At 43.3% G+C, this 20482-nt stretch overlaps 2 protein-coding genes across 3 annotated transcripts in view; one reads left to right on the top strand and one right to left on the bottom strand.

Annotated features, from left to right (window-relative positions):
- LOC143767341 (uncharacterized) overlaps positions 1–20482 on the bottom strand; it is an 855449-nt gene that overhangs the window by 733181 nt on the left and 101786 nt on the right. The gene's annotated exons all lie outside the window — the stretch shown is intronic.
- LOC143767367 (uncharacterized) overlaps positions 1–20482 on the top strand; it is a 69452-nt gene that overhangs the window by 35741 nt on the left and 13229 nt on the right. The window contains exon 1 of one of the 2 annotated variants that reach the window (XM_077255651.1): positions 15830–15889. The exons of the other annotated variant lie outside the window; for it this stretch is intronic. Coding sequence (XP_077111766.1) covers positions 15863–15889 — 27 coding nt within the window. The 5' untranslated portion in view covers positions 15830–15862. Of the gene's footprint in view, positions 1–15829; positions 15890–20482 lie in introns of those variants that run through there. 2 annotated transcript variants of the gene reach the window in all.

Here is a 20482-nt window from a genome sequence, read left to right as displayed (position 1 = left end):
AAAGATGGCCGCCATTTTTAACTCACGGTATTGAGAGGCGAAGCAGTTCGCTAAAGTTTGGAGGACATAGAGACTAATGGAGGAACTGCTCTTCGGGCAATAAAGACCATGGGAGAAATGGCCAGCAGAGACATAACAGAAGGTGCCTGATGGAAGATGTAGAGGTAGTGACGCCTTAGTTAGCTCAGTGCTGAGAGACTTAGGTGGGAGACACTGTAACGGACGTGTTGAAAAAGTGTCAGACCAGACAGATAGTATGGGTGCAAGGGAATTGCGAAGCCGGGTTGACCGCCATGGGTGCGGGTGGTCTGACAAGGGGTCATCTTTATCAAAGGACATGATGGAGATGGATGACAAAAACCTGCGAAAGGTTTGACTGGCAGAGACGACTGAGAAGGATCTCTGGTCAGGTAATAGAAAGTGCCAAGCCCAACAGCTTTAGGCAGAGGGGGGAATATGTGGCATAGCAACTGGTCATCTGATTAATGGGCGGTATGTATCGCAGAGGTGGGTGGCCCTGTGATGGAAGCCTGGACATGTTTTGCTCAAGCAGATCTACTGCTGAAAGATTTGTTTTACATTAGGAAGGCTTCCAGGTGATTGGAGAGATGGGTGGGTCCAGTCACCTACAAACCCACCCAAAGAAATGTGTCTAAACACCTAAGATGGTTTTGTGTTTAAGGACCTGCGGTGATGTGATGCTCACCTGACTAGCCATGTGATAGGTACCTGGGTGTTGTTACACCTATGTAATGGAGGAGTGTTTGGCACAGGGGAGAGAGTGCTGGCTAGTCTGAGCCAGAGCAAGGAGGCCTGTGAGATGCCTCTGGAATGGACGGTTTGATAACCGTGTGTGATACTGACGCCGGTCCTTAAACACAAAACCATGTTAGGTGTTCAGACACACTTCTTTGAGTGGGTTTGTAGGTGACTGGACCCACCCATCTCTCCAATCACCTGGAAGCCTTCCCAATGTAAACAAATCTCTCAGCAGTAGATCTGCTTGAGCAAAACATGTCCAGGCTTCCATCACAGGGCCACCCACCTCTGTGATACATACCGCCCATTAATCACATGATCAGTTGCTATGCCACAACATGATTTGGGTCAGTTTTTACTGTCCCCAGTCTTGTGATCACCGTTATTCACCGAATAATGGCGATCGCAAAAAAAGGTCAGATTTCCCATTCATTTCTCTCTCCTCTATGATCTAGCATAGTACCTCTGCAATCTCTGGACCCTCCAGCTCCATCCCCCAGCCCCTGTCATTTTCATGGAAGAAAATGGCGAGCGCATGCGCGGTATGCCCCCCAAGATCTGCCAGCCTTCACCCAGCAACAATAGATTTTTCTTATTGGTTCATTTTGATCACTGTGATAGACCCTATCACAATAATCAAAATTTAAAAAAAATAGTAAATCAAACCCTCCTTTGTCACTCCCTTAGTTAGGTAAAAATAATAAAATATATATTTTTTCCCCATTCTTTGCAGTTAGGGTTGGGGCTAGGGTTAGGGTTGTGTTGGGGTTATGGTTTTGGTTAGGGTTGGGATTAGGGTTAGGGGTGTGTTGGGGTTAGGGTTGGGATTTGGGCTGTGTTAGGGTTGGAGTTAGATTTGGAGGGTGTGAGGGACAAAGTAAATGTCTCCACTACTGAAATGTGCCCCCTACCCTTGGCACCCCCCAAGGTCATAAAATGCCATGCAGTGTTTACCTTTAATTAACTCAAGATTTTTGAAGCTCTTAACACAAGGGTGCAAACTCTTCTGCAGCTATAGCAACCTGAACCTCTTTGTGTGACTAAGCACATGGAACAAGTCACAGCAGACTGAGGTATGGAAGCTGGAAAATAACCTATAATAGCAGAGTGCAATGTCTCTATGACGAGCCGAGCACATATTTTGAATCGGCATTCCTTTCCCCATGTGCCCATATTATTTACCCACCTGTAGCACTCTGGATTATGGAGTTATAAAGCATAGCTTACAGGAATTACATACGGTAGTCATATTTAGTCTCTGTGCGCAGGTAAAATCCAGCAGAACCCAGTGGCGGTACAACCAACCCATTCAGAGCTTCAGGCGTAAAGTTATGGGCCAGCCACAGTTCTAGGCAGAAAATCATATTCTCAGACATGGGAGGAGAGAGGCTGCCCACCCAGGGGTGGAAAAAGATGTATGAGGTAGCAGCCTAGGAGATATAAGACAGCCCTCATTTTGGACTGTGTTTTTCTGATGGCCAGAGGATACGTTTGCTGACGCAGCCTGGAAAGCCTGTAACTAAAATTTGGACCTGTGATCCAACAGCGCCTCCCTGTGGTCACATGCTACATAACACGGTAATTCTAACCTATCTATACCTTATCCTTGTACTACACTCCTGACTGTAAATATTTGCTCTTGTATGTATAGCTGTATTTTCTAGTGCGCCTCCTCGGCGATTAAATATAAAATTAATCTTGGGCTGCTCTTTTATCTCAATCCACGAATCCCCACATCCACATACTCCATTGGTTATTATACGCTACCCCAGGGTTGGTTCCTGACCCGATATAAGCCTGCTTTCGGACTGGGCTTATTTTAAATGAGGAACTGGTGGCAGAATACTGTACTGTTTTATTGAGGAGCTCTGGCAGTGATTTAGATATATATCCCCAGGCTGGACTGGTGATATATATCCCCCCTCACTGGGAGCGCCTCACTAACTCGTACCTATAAGGGAAGCCTTTCCAGCGACTATTTGCCCTCGGTGCCATTCCTTTACTGACCTGAGGCAAGTGGTGGTGCCAGAGAGCCAATCTCTGCTGGGTCCTCTCCTCTCCCCTAGGTGAGCGAAGTCGACACCCCCTTCCCCTGTGAGGTCCCTCACAGGGGGGTTACCACTCGTTAGACACATCAGGGGGTCTTCAAATGCGACATGGCGCCTGCCATTGATTCCAGCCAATTTTGTGTTCAAAAAGTCAAACGGTGCTCCCTCCCTTCTGAGCCCTTCCATGCGCCCAAACAGTGGCTTTCCCCCACATACGGGATATCGACGTACTCAAAAGAAATTGCACAACAAATTTTGTAGTCCACCTTCTCCTGATTTTTTTGTGAAAAAGTAAAATGTTCATTTTTTCCTTCCACATTCCAAAAATTCCTGTGAAGCACCTGAAGGGTTAACAAACTTCTTGAATGTGGTTTTGAGCACCTTGAGAGGTGCGGTTTTTAGAATGGTGTCACTTTTGTGTATTTTCCATCATATAGGCCCCTCAAAGTCACTTCAAATGTTAGGTGGCCCCTTAAAAAAATGGTTTTGTAAATTTTGTTGGAAATGTGAGAAATCGTTGGTCAACTTTTAAGCCTTGTAACTTCCTAACAAAAAGAAAATAATGTTTCCAAAATTGTTCTGATGTAAAGCAGACATGTGGGAAATGTTATTTATTAACTATTTTGTGTGACATGACTCTCATTTAAGGGCACAAAAATTAAAATTTTGAAAATTGCAACATTTTCAACATTTTTTGCCAAATTTCTGTTTTTTTTTCATAAATAAATGCAAGTCATATAGAAGAAATTTTACTACTATCTTGAAGTAAAACAACCTAGTTCCGAGTGAACAGAAACTGAAGCATTCAAGTATTTAAAACAATTTATTAAAGATTAAAGTCTAAAACGGAGAAAACTGACAACAAAACTGTACATTATCATATAACAAAAAAATACTGAGTGTAGAATACAGATCAAATCATATAGTAAAAGATACCAGACACAGTATACCCAAAAAGGGGGCAAGCCCGCGAGTGAAACTATGCAGTCTATCTGGACTCAATAAAGTGCTTGTGCAAATACAGTGAATAGTCTTTCAAGATGACAAAATACATTAAGGGCTTAATAAAATACTAGTACCAGTGTAAAGATGATCTGTAGCTCACAGGAACTCCGACTCCAACGTACGTTTCGCCACCGTGGCTTTTTCAAGGAGTGAAGAGGAAGTGGAAATGGGGACTTTTTATATACAATCCCAACCAAACGGAATATAGTAAATCATGTGACCAATATAAAAAATATAAACAAAAATATGGACTAAAGTGTGTGGAATCCATTACTATATTAATAAAGATCAATCATGTATTCATAAATAAGACAGGTAATAATAAAATACATTCAGCAATAAATTACATATACCGCACAACGCAAGCCGAAATCGGAAGTGACGTACCGCACAGAAACAATAGGATATCACGAGGTGAATGTAGGTCATAGACCTCCGCCACATCGACGGAGGCTGCATACCACCATGAGATCACATCAAGCTATCGCGCGATTATCCTGCGTCTCAAGGTGGAACGCAAGCCCCGGGTCGCCACCGCCAAACCGGAAGTGACGTACCGAGGTCCGCGTCACCACCCCGACAACCCAGGTCTGTACACTGAAAAGCAGATTATTTCACAAAATTCATCAAAAACAAATATATTAGAACCGGTTAGATATATCTATGGCAAAACAGCGTGTGAAAATACATAATAAAAAATACAAGGATCAACCCGTTTTGGTCATGCGCACAAGCGGAAAGTACATACCGCTGGTAAGCATCCAAAAGGAAGAGACTCTGAAAATAGTGCTAATTTTGGGGACCAAGGACAGACTAAATGTAATAAAAGTAATGAATATAATAACTACCAAGTACAATTGTTAAATATTAATTAATTGACTTATTCTTGGTCTCGATGCAGTATAGAGCACATTGCTTCTTGCTGACATTACAAAAGCTATTTATGTATATAGGAGCTCAGAGCATAAGTCCACTCCATATACAGGGAACACGTGATCCGTAGAAAAGATATATAAGCGTCTCTTAGGAGGGTGGTGGGGACCTTTTGTCACGTGGGACTGTCACCTCCCATCTTCACATCATTCTCCATGGATGTCTGAAGAGGAAGCAACAGCTGGTAGCTGCAGCCATGATGACCTTCAAACTCCAGACACACAGACAGATGGCTTCCATTCAGAACTTGGGAAAGATGGGTAACTAATGCTCATCTCTACACATGGACAATCTGTTCGTAACTATTTTCATCTGTTTTATGTTTTTGCTGCAACGTGATTTTTCTATGGACAATCAATAAACCACTATACTTTTTATGTGAATATGACGACATTATTCTTTTAAGAATAACGCACCTGGTTAAGTCCTGATTTAAATAAATGTGCAGAATAAGCATATTTAACAACAATAAATGCTGAATATAAATACATATAAAGAATATAATAAATAAAAAGTGCTACAAGTGCAGTGAAACACACGTGCGACCGAGTGCAAAGTGACAAAGACAATAGTACAAATTTGTATATATATTTATTTAAATAGAAGTATAAAAATAAAAAAAAACATAAGGGATTCCATCCAATATCATGGCGGGATAGAGCTAAAAAGCAGAATCTAAAAAAGAAAAAAAAAAAGAAAAGAAATTAGTAAAATCTCATAAAAAAGCACTAAAAGACATTTGCTCATTCAGACCGTTAGGTGCCAATGTATTTAATCTAAAAATCCATTTCGCTTCAACTTGGGCCAAACGTTTCTTTATATCACCACTAGTGTTGAGCGATACTGTCCGATACTTGAAAGTATCGGTATCGGAAAGTATCGGCCGATACCGGCAAAGTATCGGATCTAATCCGATACCGATACCCGATACCAATACAAGTCAATGGGACTCAAGTATCGGACGGTATCCCTGATGGTTCCCAGGGTCTGAAGGAGAGGAAACTCTCCTTCAGGCCCTGGGAACCATATTAATGTGTAAAATAAAGAATTAAAATAAAAAATATTGCTATACTCACCTCACCGAGGGAACCGGCAGCGTTGTTTGCTTAAAATGCGCGCTTTTCCTTCCTTCCGTGACGTCACGGCTTCTGATTGGTCGCGTGCCGCCCATGTGGCCGCGACGCGACCAATCACAGCAAGCCGTGACGTAATTTTCAGGTCCTTCTAGGCATTCAGTATTTTAAAATTACGTCCCGGCTTTGTGATTGGTCGCGTCGCGGTCACATGGGCGACGCGACCAATCACAAGCCGTGACGTCACGGGAGGCTGGACACGCGCGCATTTTAAAATGCACGCGTCTCCTGCCTCCCGTGACGCCACGGCTTGTGATTGGTCGCGTCGCCCATGTGACCGCGACGCGACCAATCACAAAGCCGGGACGTAATTTTAAAATACTGAATGCCTAGAAGGACCTGAAAATTACGTCACGGCTTGCTGTGATTGGTCGCGTCGCGGCCACATGGGCGGCACGCGACCAATCAGAAGCCGTGACGTCACGGAAGGAAGGAAAAGCGCACATTTTAAGCAAACAACGCTGCCGGTTCCCTCGGTGAGGTCCAGGCTGCGTCGGAGAGGTGAGTATAGCAATATTTTTTATTTTAATTCTTTCTTTTACACATTAATGTTGTTTCGATACCGATACCCGATACCACAAAAGTATCGGATCTCGGTATCGGAATTCCGATACCCGCAAGTATCGGCCGATACCCGATACTTGCGGTATCGGAATGCTCAACACTAATCACCACCTCTGATACTGAGAACAACATGGTCAATACCTTTAACCCTTAATAAGGAGCCATTGCATTGATGAAACAACTTAAAATGCTTTGGCAGAGTCTTAAGAGATTCAATATCAGTAGTGGTCTGTGCTGCCTTGATATCCAATACATGCTCCCTCACTCTCCGTCTAAATTCCCTTGAAGTTAAACCTATATATTTGAGGTTACATGGACAGCTGGCACAATAAATGACCGCTGTTGTAGTACATGTTATTGGGTAGAGAATATTGTATGTCTTATCCTCATCAGCATTAGAGAAAACAGTACACCTTTCAATATTAGGACTGGCATGTTGCACGTTGCAAGCCGCATGTTGTATGTCACATGTCACATGTAGCATGTTGTATTTCGCATGTTGTATGGTGCCTGGTGTATGTCGCATGCTGCATGGTGTATGTTGCATGTATGTATGTATGTCTGTATATGTGTATGTGTTCTTTTTTACATTCAACACATTAGCCGGATGATGGGACTACTACTGTCCCATCATTGGCTAATGTGTTACTCACTGTCACTGTAGCAGGCATAGCCCGATGGGACTTGTAGTCCCATCGGATGATGCCTGCATATAGACACACACCAATGCCCCCCCCCGCCCGAAGCAGACCCCAGCACGGCCAGCGGACCCACCGCACACACCCGCAGACCCCAGTACCGCCCGGCGCCCGCACATGCCAGCGCAGCCCCACTGCACCGCCCGGCACCCGCACATGCCAGTGCAGCCCCACTGCACCGCCCAGCGCCCGCACATCCCAGCACAATCCCACCGCACCGCCCCGTTGACGAGTGACCGTTGTCTTTGGAGGCTGGGTCACTCCTACTGATGACGTCATGTCAATTTCCAGAGTCTGGAAATTGACGTGACGTCGGCGGAAATTAGCGGCGGCTGCAGCCTGGGGGTCACGTGACCCAGACTCAGCCGCCGGCATAGCGCCGCTCACAGGCTAAAACTTCAACAGAATGTATTTACAAAATTCATTAGGGGCCCCGGGGGGATACATTGGGGGGTTTATTGAAAGTAGTGGACAACCCATTTAAACCAGATTGGGAAAAAATTGGGTATATTGGAGGTAAAGAAGTAAAGATTCATAAAAGTTTGAATCAACTCCTTGAAAAAATGTTTTTCGGTACCGCTGCTATATTGGGATCTTCTGTATAACATCTACAAGATGCTACTTTAGCTTTGATAGAGAGTGAACAGGAATCTCAAGTGGCTAAGACATGTCTAGAAATTCAGATTTAATATTCCACCGATCTAAAGTAATTGCACAAGCCTTGCAACATGGAATTACACATTTAAGATTGATGAGGAATTTGCCTGCAGAATTTGCGTTAAATCACACAGCTTTGTGGGTAAATAAGTGGTTAAGATGAGAATAGAACATTTGTGTAGGAACATCATTGATTCCAGTATCGGGAAGAAAACAAACCATGGTTCCTATATCTGTTCTACAAATTCCAGTTAGTTATACACAATTGATATATTATCAATTACAATACCCAGATTTTGCATTTGATGGTACAAACATTGAACAATTAGAAATTTCTTCATTCTTACATTTTTGTTTCTAAGGAAAGGATAAAGTCATTTATAATTAATGTTTCCATAATCATACCTCATGTCGTGCCAGAGTTGAGAATATGCACATGATACATGACTTGGTGACACCAATAAGCTCTATTGCTAAGTTCACATTAGCATCTCTGTGCGCTTCGTAACATCTGCATGCACAAACGTATGCAAACGCATTTTTACGTAGCATTTTTTATCCACATCAGCTTACGCATGACGCAAAAAAACACTGTGTGTGCATGCGTTAGTATGCGTTTTTGCATGCGTTTGCGTTTTTTCAGTGCATGCGTTCGAAGTTTCAAAGAATTTTGTTATGTGGCAAATGCTGTTCCAGGAGAATTTCCTTGACAAAAGCCACACCCAATCGGCGCGTCTCATGAGGATTCTGTATATTTAGACCCTACACAGATGAAATCCTCACCTTTTGCTGCTGTATACAGCTGCAAGATGGATTTTGGCATGGAAGGATTCTATTTTAATTTGGAATTGAAATTGGCTTTTGCCTTTGCTGTGGCTTGAGAAGAAAGAAGAAGAGCAAGACTGAGAAGACGTTGTCATCGCTACTGGCAACACCCCATCGTTGAAGTCCGAGAGAGCCGTGGAGCCTACCACTCATTGTACACCGAGCTGCGTGCAAACCCAGAGAAGTTTTTTGACTAAGCGAGGATGTCTGAACAGAGCTTCGATGAATTACTGCAACGTGTGTGAGGATCCATCATCAGGCAGGACATGCAACTATGTAGAGCAATTCCTGCTGAGGAATGTCTGTTGGTGACCCTGAGATCTCTACATTTCCAATTCTGGACTGGAGTGTCCACCCTTTCTGGGATTGTTGGAGAAACCTGCCATGCTTTATGTGACGTTCTGCATGCAGAATTCCTCCCCCAACCCACAACTGAACTCTGGCTAAAAAATGCTGCGAAATCCAATGAAATTTGTACTTTTCCTAACTGTGTGGGGGCTGTGGACGGCAAACATATTCAGATTCTGAAACCTGCTGGAAGTGGATCCAAGTCTTTCAATTGCAAAAATACTTTGATTGTTCTCATGGTGATTGCAGATGCTGAGTGTCGATTTGTCGCCGTTGACGTTGGCTCATATGGACAAGGAAATGACTCACAGACTTTCAAAAACTCTGACATGGGACAACCTTTGTATGGTAATAAATTTAATTTTCCGCTGCCACAACCTCTTCCGAACACTGAAGGACCGCCAATGCCGTTTGTTGTGGTTGGGGATGAGGCATTTCAAATGTGTGCCAACCTCATAAAACCCTACTCGAGTCGGTACTTTAATCACACCAAAAGGGTTTTCAACTACCGACTGACAAGGGCACGAAGAACTGTGGAGTGCCTTTGGTTTGCTGGCATCAAAATGACGTGTTTGGGGAACACCAATCTAAAAACTGAGACAATTGATGATGTGGTCAAAGCGTGTGTTGTTATGCACAATTACATCCTGGCAAAAGAGCGACTACAATTAGAACTTGACAAACCTGTTGATACCACTTTGCAGGATTACAGTGATCACCCTCTGAGGACTACAGTGGAAGTTGCCCGCATGAGGGACAAGTTTGCTGCTTACTTTGTTTCGGATATTGGACGTCTTGGATGGGAAGACGATATGGTTTAATGCACTTTAAGTAAATGTTATATGTTTGCTGACATGCTACATATGTTTGCTGACTTTACTACTAATAAAACACTTCCAGTTAAACACCCGTTACAACTTGACTCAACAATACAATACCCACATGTGTGTGTTTTTGCATAAAGAGACAAAAAAACAGGGATTGTGCAAATAAAATAAAATTTTTATTTAACAACAAACAAACAATGGGTTTTATGTTCAGGGTCTGTATGATGGTGATATATTGTGGACCATGGGGTGTTGAGCTGGGATGATTGAGCTACATTTGATGATGAAGAGTTTACAGGGGAAGGGGCAATTAATTGAAGATTTGGCTCCTGGATGGGACTGGACACATTGGGAGTAGACGACACAATGGGAGTTGAACTGTGGGAAGGGATAGACAAATTGGAAGGGGGACAACCAAGGGAAGGTAGTGAAATATTAGACATAGACACATTGGGAGGTGAGGGTCGAAGTGGCAGTAGCATTTTTGGCAGAGGGCTGAGAGAGGGGAAAACCTGATGGACTGGCTGCCTGTTCCCCAGCCTGTGAAGCCTGCCCGGTTGCTACATTACGGCTGGCTGATTGGGACTGTTGAGACTGTTCGTTGGCTGGTCGATGAGGGGCCACTCCTACAGAGGAAGATCCAGGTTCTATAGTGCTGCTCCAGGTTCTGTGAGGAAAATAAAAGAAAAACATTACTAAAAAATTCGCTGAACAAGTGCAGGCCTCAGAAAAGCCAGCATACGATTATATTTATACTTCAAAAGCTTTGGAGCAGCACCACTTTTAACCCACATCTCCTATCTGATATCCTTATTGAAGCGATCCTAAAAAAATACAACTACATTTACAGCAAAACAGAGACCACATAGCAATACTTACAAAAATCCTTTCTGACTTGTGGCCTTGCATGGTCCCAAACATCCAACAGCGATCTGGCGACTTCTTCCCAGAGTCGTCGAATAAATACTGAGTCGGAATGATTACGGTCACGGGGGTCCCACAACGCTACATGCTCTTGAACCAGTGGAATGAGTAGGTCATTGTCAATAACATGTTGACCTTCCTCACATTGTCGAACCTATAGATAAAATAAAATAAGAAAAAACATAATAAGTCATACAGTTTTAAAGATACAAAACCTGAAAAAAAAAATCAAATTACAATCTGATAATGACAAGAATACTTAAACCCCGTCTTTCCTCCTCACAAATTTGAACCCGATGACCCTGGGAAGATTCATTTCCACATGACTGCTCCTGCTCTTCTGCACTTGAAGGTTCCTGTAAAGAAAATACATGATTTACCACATGTGTAGTATTGTCAGTCAATAAATACCAATCAGAATATCCAATGTGATTACATAATGAGTGTCATATCCACCCTGGGAAGCAGTCAGGTCTTCACTGGAGGACATGCTTGAAGAGCAGGCAGCATTCAAGTGAAACACTACAGAAAAATTGAACTTGTTTAAAAGAGACAAACACAATGTAGTTTAAGCAAAAAAAATTTGAAGGCCAATACTTACATTACAGGCAGCAGTCCAACAGCACAGCAGGCAGCACAGCAGGCAGCACAGCACCGGAACAGCAGCTCAACACGAGGACAGCAGCACCGCAGCGGAAAAGCAGCTCAACACGGGGACAGCAGCACCGCACCAGAAAAGCAGCACAAAACGGAGACAGCACAGTCTACAAGAAAAAAAGGAAAAATTAAGACACAAAGTGACAAAGGGTATGAAACTGGGCAGAGTGTGAGACTGGGCAGAGCAACATAGTACATACACTCATACTTACACAGGGACACAGGAGCAATCCACAACAGGTAATCACGGAAAAGGAAGGAGCAAGCCAGACAAGGAGTCCAGGACAGGAAAAAAACAGTCTAGATGGAAGAGAAAACAAAACATAAGTACAGAGTACAGAATGCAGTGAGATACATTTTCAAAGCTTCTATAATTATGTCCAGAGTCTTGTACTTGCATCCAGAGTCTTGAGAGTAATGGACTACCTGTCTCCAGACCCCCATTTCTTTCATACATCAGGGATTTTGCAGGTGGTGCCATCATTTCCTGGACATGATTAGTGTGAAATACGCATGCGTATCGAACGCATGCGTACGCATGTCCCTATGTATCAATGCGTTCCCATAGACAGTAATGAGTTGTTTTGATGCACTCATCCGCATGCATATGTCTGCACTAAATTGACGCCTCAAAAAATGCAACATGTTGCGTTCTCTGCACACCGCAAAACGACGCATGCGTACACATCCGCAGGCGAACAGATGCTAATTCATGTCTCTGCATACACAATGTTAAATATACTGTATGTACGCAAGACTCATGCAGATCGGTACACAGGTATACGCTGCGCATACATACGCTAATGTGAACCCGGCCTAACACAATTTGTTTACAACTTATGCCTGAAAAATAAGTTGTTTCTGTATTCTTTTCATCTTGTATACATGCTGAAAATCTGACAATAGGTTTATATTTAGTGATGAGCGAACCCATGGATGTTTGGGTTCGCCGGGTTTCAGGCAGACTTCATGCATATAATATCAAACTGGCCATACACCTATATAAATGGCCAGAAACAGTCCATTAGGACACTCCCAATATACATTCTCCCTACAAAAACCATGGAGTCAATGTCCACAATTGTATAAACATATCGAAGAAAGTTTATTCAAATGAGGCATGAATACATATAATAAAAAATCATAAAAAGTAAAAATAAAAACAGAAAAGGCTCAGGTGTATAGAACAGCACATTCAAAATGTATTGGAGTGGGAAGCAATGGGCATCTCTTTCACCATAAGATCATGGTTGCAATCATATAAATCAATAAAGTGCTTTGTGCAGACATAGTATCCATGAAAGATGCAGCCAATGCGGTACCCACTATATATAGTGTGCGCGCGTATACAGTACACTGATGTAACATCAATTATAGGTAATATGAAAGTATGACAAAAAAGTTGAAGTCAGTGACTGAAGGAAAGGCACACATGAAACAGGGAGTACCAACATCCACTACATATACATGATGGCGATCATGATAAGACCCACTTACCCATACGACCGTCTCTTTGATGAGCTGCCTCGCGCAGCCCCAACACAGTGGTGCCGTAAGTGAGGTCACTCAACAGGGCTTATCAGCTGATGAACTCTAGCAAACTTTCTCAGCGCACACACTGTAGGAGTGATTACATGCTCCTGTCACTGTGTCATTATCAGCTGGTGTGACTGCTCTACAAGTGATCTGAATCGTCGTGGAACTTTATGAAGAAGGTTTAAGCAAAATAACAGACGCAGATTCTTTACTGTAAGAGCAGTGAGACTATGGAACTCTCTGCCGTATGATGTTGTAATGAGTGATTCATTACTTAAATTTAAGAGGGGACTGGATGCCTTTCTGGAAAAGTATAATGTTACAGGGTATATACACTAGATTCCTTGATAGGGCGTTGATCCAGGGAACTAGTCTGATTGCCGTATGTGGAGTCGGAAAGGAATTTTTTTCCCCAATGTGGAGCTTACTCTTTGCCACATGGTTTTTTTTTTTTGCCTTCCTCTGGATCAACATGTTAGGGCATGTTAGGTTAGGCTATGGGTTGAACTAGATGGACTTAAAGTCTTCCTTCAGCCTTAATAACTATGTAACTACGTAACTATGAATTACTGCAGATAGGTGAGGGATATGGTGGTTTATTATTTTTTCTCTTTCCAGGAGACAAAGGTTTACAGGGATAAAGTGTAAGGTGAGAATATACTGTGTTTTTTTTACTTCTCCTATGGGAGGTGGAGCCGCATATTCATCACTGTAATGAGCGGCACCACGTGACCGCTCACACAGGACAAGCTGTCGGCGCTGAGAGGAAGCATCGCGGGAGCTGGGTGAGTATTTTAATGCAAGCGGGCGGGTGCACAGGGGGTGGGAGGCGGGAGGTGACCACGAACTTTATTTTAAACACAAAAAAACCCCCAAAACCTTGATTTGTCATTCCTTCTCTCCAGCAAACGCTGCTGGGGAGAAGGAATGAATGCCGGCTTCAGCACCACACGCAGGGGGGACAGCGCTTAACTCTAGCGATGTCTCCTGCATGGTCTGTGTGGTCCTCAGTTGGCACACGGACAGCATCCGTGTGCGGTACGTGTTTACACAAACCCATTGACTTTAATGGGTCCGTGTGATCCGTGCGCTCCCACGAACACGGACATGTCTCCGTGTTTTGCAAACGGACACACGGTCCGTGAAAACACACTGACATGTGCAGAGACACATTTATTTTAATGTGTCTACGTGTCAGTGTCTGGTATGTGAGGAAACTGTCACCACACGTACCGGAGCCACTGACGTGTGAAAACGGCCTCACAGTCTCTCGTCAGGAGGGCAAATAGTGTCCTCAACAATAGTCCTCTGTCAAGGACACAGTACATGAGGGACAAAGTCTATAAAAGGATTGGGCAAAGTCCATGGCTGGTTGGGCAAAATCCATGGTGAAGGGAGTAGAACACTCTCGAGGCTCAAAGTCCCTAAATCAAACAGAAAAATAATAAACAAGGGTAAGGGGCAAACCAAACCTTCGGCCATCTGTGGCCAACAACAAGGATTCCTGGATTTGAGTCCACTTAGGATACAACTGGCACACCATGGAGCTTCACGCATCCAACACAAGAGAAACATTTGGGCCTTTCATCCATTTGATTAGTGAAGTTTTATTGTGATGGTCCATGGACTTGAGCCAAATCTGAAGCTCACAGGCCGCAGCCACTGCTCCCTAATAAAGAGGGTTGGTGGGCTCAAATGAGGGCACGATGTCTGACCCACAGATACCCACCAATTGTTTCAGACTACACAACAGTTGTCATCTTTAAGGTAGACTGTACCTTCCTTAGATCACTCGTATCTTCCGATGGCAAGGCTTGATCCTGCCAACTTTGCCAGAGTGATCATGTGGTCCTCGCTCCAAAATGTTATGCTTTCCTCGTTTCAAAGTTTTAAAGGTCATCATGCTGCCTTTTCTCCAAATTTTTGGAGGGTCACTACTCAGGCTACAACTGGCACAAGGATCTTCAGGCATCCGACACAAGAGGTGCATTTGGGCCTTTCATCCATTCAACAAGTGCAGTTTTATTTTTAGAGGGTCATCATGTGGCCCTTGTTGCAAATTTTTAGAGGGTCATCATTCGGTCCTTGCTTCAAATTTTTAAAGGGCCATCATCCGGTCTTGTTCCAAATTTTAGAGGGTCATCAGGCGGCCCTGTCTCTTACTTTTTCCAGGGTGTGTATGATGCCATCCTTCATAATTTTTCCAGGATGTGTATGAGGAATATGTCTGCAATTCTCTTACATATATATAGTATATGTATTTTCCCCAGGGATAACTGTTTTTCAGCCCTTGCACTTAGTGCATATTCTTTACAAGTTTAGGAGTCCCACTCCTTACAAATAGGAAAAAAATCATAAATCTCATGCACACGATTCATGGGAAAGTGCAAAAATGCTACATGTGAACATAGCCTAAGGGGTGGAGGAGGCATTGTTTTTTTTTCTACTTTTAATTTTGACATGTATGAAAGTCAATATACAGGAAAGAATGTTTCCTAACATTTTAGTATGTTTTATTGTCAGTCTGTAAAAGTTGTGTAATACTCTGACAACATTGTTCCCAACAGTGACCTGGGAGTCAGAGATGCATCCAGATATATTCCCAATGCTGTTCCCATTCCATGTAAGCACTGTTTCCATCCATTTCCAGCCCTCTTGTTAGGGTCCGCCAGAAAAATGCTTGAGATTCCCATTGACTTCTATTATATTCGTTACTTGAATCGAGACTGAGCGTCCGTCCTGCTCAATTTCAGTACCGACCACTCAAGCATGTTAGTGCTCCCTCATCACTACTCCTGACCCCCCCACATATAAACTTCCCCTCATCCAGCACCATGACAACCAGCACAGCAGAGTCCTGCATACACTGAGGCCCCTGATCATGTGACCCCTGACTCCTCCCCTCCTGTGACCTCATCCCAGGTCCTGTGCGCACAGAACAGCCATATATGTGGTGTGCGGCTCTGCAGGTGGAGGTAGGTGCTGGAGATTCCCCATTACTGACTCTTGCTACATTAACCCTTTCAGTACAGAGAGACCACAAAAAATAGCCCTTAATCACCAAAACACGGAGGACCGTGAGGCAAGCCGGATGTAAAAAGACAAAGGTCCTCCAAACAAAATTTTACAAAACAGCATGATTTTATTAAATTACACAATTTTTAAAACAAAATGTGAACCCCTTCTGAGGAAGATATCCATCGAAACGCGCGTCAAGGGGTACACTGGATTGTTTTTGAACTCTGGGTAACTATGACTATCTCTGGCTCTTTTATTCAAATTGTCTCTTCAGAAAGGAAGAGGACGAGAACTCTAGTGCCACCTATTGGAAGTAGCAATCCTAACAGTCAATGTCGGCCCTTTAACGAGCCTTGTCACATGACTGAGGATAAAAGCCAAATCAGAATCTCAATTTCCAGACACTGTGTTTCAGGGTATTGCCCCTCATCAGTGCAAAGTATGATATCATTGCACTGGCTGCCCATACACTATAGGATCCAATTCAAACTGCTTGTTCTCAACCACAAAGCTCTACACTGTGCAGCACCCCCTATATCTCCTCCCTCATCTGTTTATTGGCATACCCGCTTGTTACGCTCTGCAAGCGACTTTCGACTAACATCTGCACTAATCCGTACCTCCCGCTCCCAGCTCCAAGACTTCTCTCCGTGTTGTGCCAATCCTCTGGAATGCTCTACCCCAAGAAACTAGGACTATCCACAACTTGCAGAGTTTTAGGCGCTCACTCAAAACACATCTGTTGAGAGCAGCCTATCGCGTTCTCTAATCGAAGTCATTTTATGTGTGTGTGTTTGGTCCATTCACTATCTGAGAATAACCCTCCATCAAACTCCACCGCACCCAACAGCACCACAGTGACCAGCTCATGCAGCCTTTATCTAGCCCCCACTCCCTCAAGATGGCAGGACCATCATTGTAAATACGCCCCTGTACTTTGTGTCTCCCCCCACCTCATTGTACACCATGTTCCAAATTATTATGCAAATGACATTTTTCTCAGATTTTCCTAAATGGTTGGTGCAAATGACAGTCAGTCTAATAAAAGTCATCACCTGTTAGAGTATACATCGAATTTTATTGAAGAAACCTCCCAATGATAACAGTATAATCTCCAAAATGAATAAAAACTCAAAATGCACTGTTCCAAATTATTAGGCACAGTAGAATTTCTAAACATTTGATATGTTTTAAAGAACTGAAAATGCTCATATGTGGAATTTGCAGCATAAAGAGGTCACATTCACTGAACAAAAAAGTTATTTAACTCCAAAACATCCTAACAGGCCAAGTTACATGTTAACATAGGAACCCTTCTTTGATATCACCTTCACAATTCTTGCATCCATTGAACTTGTGAGTTTTTGGAGCGTTTCTGCTTGTATTTCTTTGCATGAAATCAGAATAGCCTCCCAGAGCTGCTGTTTTGTTGTGAACTGCCTCCCACCCCCATAGATTTTTTGCTTGATGATACTCCAAAGGTTCTCTATAGGGTTGAGGTCAGATTTTCCCCATGATTCTGGCCCAAAACAAGACTCCTCCACCTCCTTGCTGACGTAGCAGCCTTGTTGGGACATGGTGGCCATCCACCAACCATCCACTATTCCATCCATCTGGACCATCCAGGGTTGCTCGAGACTCATCAGTAAACAAGACTGTTTGAAAATTAGTCTTCATGTATGTCTGGGCCCACTGCAACCGTTTCTGCTTGTGAACACTGTTTAGGAGTGGCCGAATAGTAGGTTTATGCACCACAGCAAGCCTTCGAAGGATCCTACACCTTGAGGTTTGAGGGACTCCAGAGGCACCAACAGCTTCAAATAACTGTTTGCTGCTTTGTAATGGTATTTTGGCAGCTGCTCTCTTAATCCAATGAATTTGTCTGGCAGAAACCTTACTCATTATACTTTTATCTGCAAGAACTCTGTGCTCTGTTTCAATCACAAATCTCTTCACAGTTTGATGATCACTCTTAAGTTTTCGTGAAATATCTAATGTTTTCATACCTTGTTCAAGGCTATTTAACGCTTTTCTGCAGCAGAGAGATCCTTTTTATTTCCCATATTGCTTGAAACCAGTACCCTGCTTAAAAATGTGGAACATCATTTTTAAGTAGTTTTCCTTTAATTAGAATCACCTGGAAAACTAATTATCACATGTGTTTAAGATTGATTTCAGTGATCCATTGAGCCCTGAGACACAATACCATCCACGAGTTTATTTGAAAAACAAAACCATTAAATCTTTGTGACACTTAAATCCAATTTGCATAATAAATTGGAAGACAGTGTAGATTGTAAGCTCTCACAAGCAGGGTCATCTTATTTTGCTTTAATTATTGTATTATCTTTAACGTTGTTACTTATGACTGTTGTATATGAATTGTTAAACTGTAAAGCACTGCGGAATATGATGGCACTATATAAATAAAGATTATTATTATTATTATGGCTAGGTGAGAGGCTCTGGACTTGGGTAAGGAGTAACATTTCTCCTTCTGGAGAGTGACAAGCCAAGCCTGGCATGTCAGTGAGAAGACTTACAAGCCATACATTGCTCCTCTGGGAAATTAAATATGCAAATTGTAACACTGTCTGCAAAGTGAGATTCTGGTTTGGCTTTTATCCAAAGTCATATTGCAAGATTCACTGCTTTCAATAGGTGGCGCTAGAGATCTACTCCTCTTTCCCTCTAAAGAGACAATTTGCCTATTTAATATCCCAGAGAAGCATGCATTGCTTATAAGTCTCCTCACTCTTGACATGTCAGGCTTGTCTTGTCACTCTCCGCAAGGAGAAACATTACCCCTTAGACCCCAGTGCAGAGCTTAGTAATGTGTATTTCTGCCTATAGCCACAAGTTTTTTTTATACAGACTTTTCCTTTGATGTAGATATACATCTTCCAGTTTTGAAAGGCAGGACGGAGGGACACATATTGCACCCAGTATGATACCTCTTTCATAACCCCATCAGTGCTGCCCATGCTACTCAGAATAGTGCACTGACTAATAAATACTGCCATTGCTGGGTTTCCGCGCTGAGTGCAGCAGATCTACAGGTTGACTCCGGTTTGTGTTGTGTGTAGATCAGATCAGCCAGCCAGGGTTTTGTTTCTATAGCACAGAGCTTCAGATGACGCATGTTTCTGACCTCCCGATACAGCCTCCAAAACCTGGGAATGTTGGGTAGAAGCCAGGATGGCTAGGAGAATTATGAGGGTCTGTTTTGTTGTGGTATGAGCTGTATATTGTAGTGGATGCATTTTGGGGTGCTATTCAGTTTTAATTTTATTTTACTCACTTATATATTTTACACTTTTTAAAATGATGAACGTCAGAGAGCACCATTACAGTCTATGAACTTGTCGGCATATACGTCCGGATCCCACTTTGTGGGGGGTTCGGACGTATGCTCCGATGAGGCCATCGAGCATGTTCCTAAACGCAATGTGAAAGCACCCTAAAAGAAATGGTATCTGACCTCAGCCTGACCTTCCCTCATATACTTGCTGCTTCTGCACCTGGCAACCAGATATTCTTTGCTAATTTTCTTCTATTATGTACCCATTTATATGTAAGGCATCTTTCACACTTCCATCTTTGTAGTCCCGTCGAGATGCTTTGTTTTTTGAGAAACGTTTGCAGGATCCTGCATTTTCTCATAGACTTGTATTAGGCTACTTTCACACTACCGTCGGGCACTGCACGTCGCAATGCGTCGTTGTGGAGAAAAAACGCATCCTGCAAAGTTGCTCGCAGGATGCGTTTTTTCTCCATAGACTTTTATTAGCGACGCAGTGCCACACGTCGCAACCATCGTGCGACGGTTGCGTCATGTTTTGGCGGACCGCCGCCACAAAAAAAGTTGCATGTAACTTTTTTTGTGCGTCGAGACTGCCATTTTCGACCGCGCATGCGTGGCCGAAACTCCGCCCCTTCCTCCCCAGACCTTGCAATGGGGCAGCGGAGGCGTCCTAAGACTGCTTCCGCTGCCCACGTCGGGCATTTTTTTCACAGTATGCGTCGGGCCGACGCAGCGCGACGGCCCCGTACCGACACTAGTGTGAAAGCAGCCTTAGGCTACTTTCACACTTCCGTTTTTTTTGTGTCTGTCGTAGTGCAGCAAAATAACGGATCGACGGATGTCATGAAAATAGTGAAAAACGTGTGCGACGCATCCAGTGTAATGACGGATGCGTCGTCCACAAATTCAGGGAAGGAGAGAGAGAGAGAGAGACGCTACATGTTTTCCCGATGCAGACAAAAAAGTTACATTGAACGTTTTTTCCAGACGACGGTCTGCCAAAACACGACGGATCCGTCGCACGACGGATGCGACGTGTGGCAATTCGTCGTGATCCGTCGCTAATACAAGTCTATGGGAAAATGCAGGATCCTGCTAATTTTTTTGCAAAAAAATCGACGGATTGTGACGGGAGCTGAAAGACGGAAGTGTGAAAGTAGCCTTAGGCCTCTTTCACACTTCCGTCTTTCAGCTTCCGTCACAATCCGTCAATTTTTGAGAAAGCAGGACCCTGCAAAAAAATGTG

This window comes from Ranitomeya variabilis, chromosome 4 (assembly GCF_051348905.1).
Source record: "Ranitomeya variabilis isolate aRanVar5 chromosome 4, aRanVar5.hap1, whole genome shotgun sequence".
Taxonomy (NCBI): Eukaryota; Metazoa; Chordata; class Amphibia; order Anura; family Dendrobatidae; genus Ranitomeya; species Ranitomeya variabilis.
Note: the sequence above shows the minus strand (reverse complement) of the source record. Positions and strands in the feature narration are given on the sequence as shown.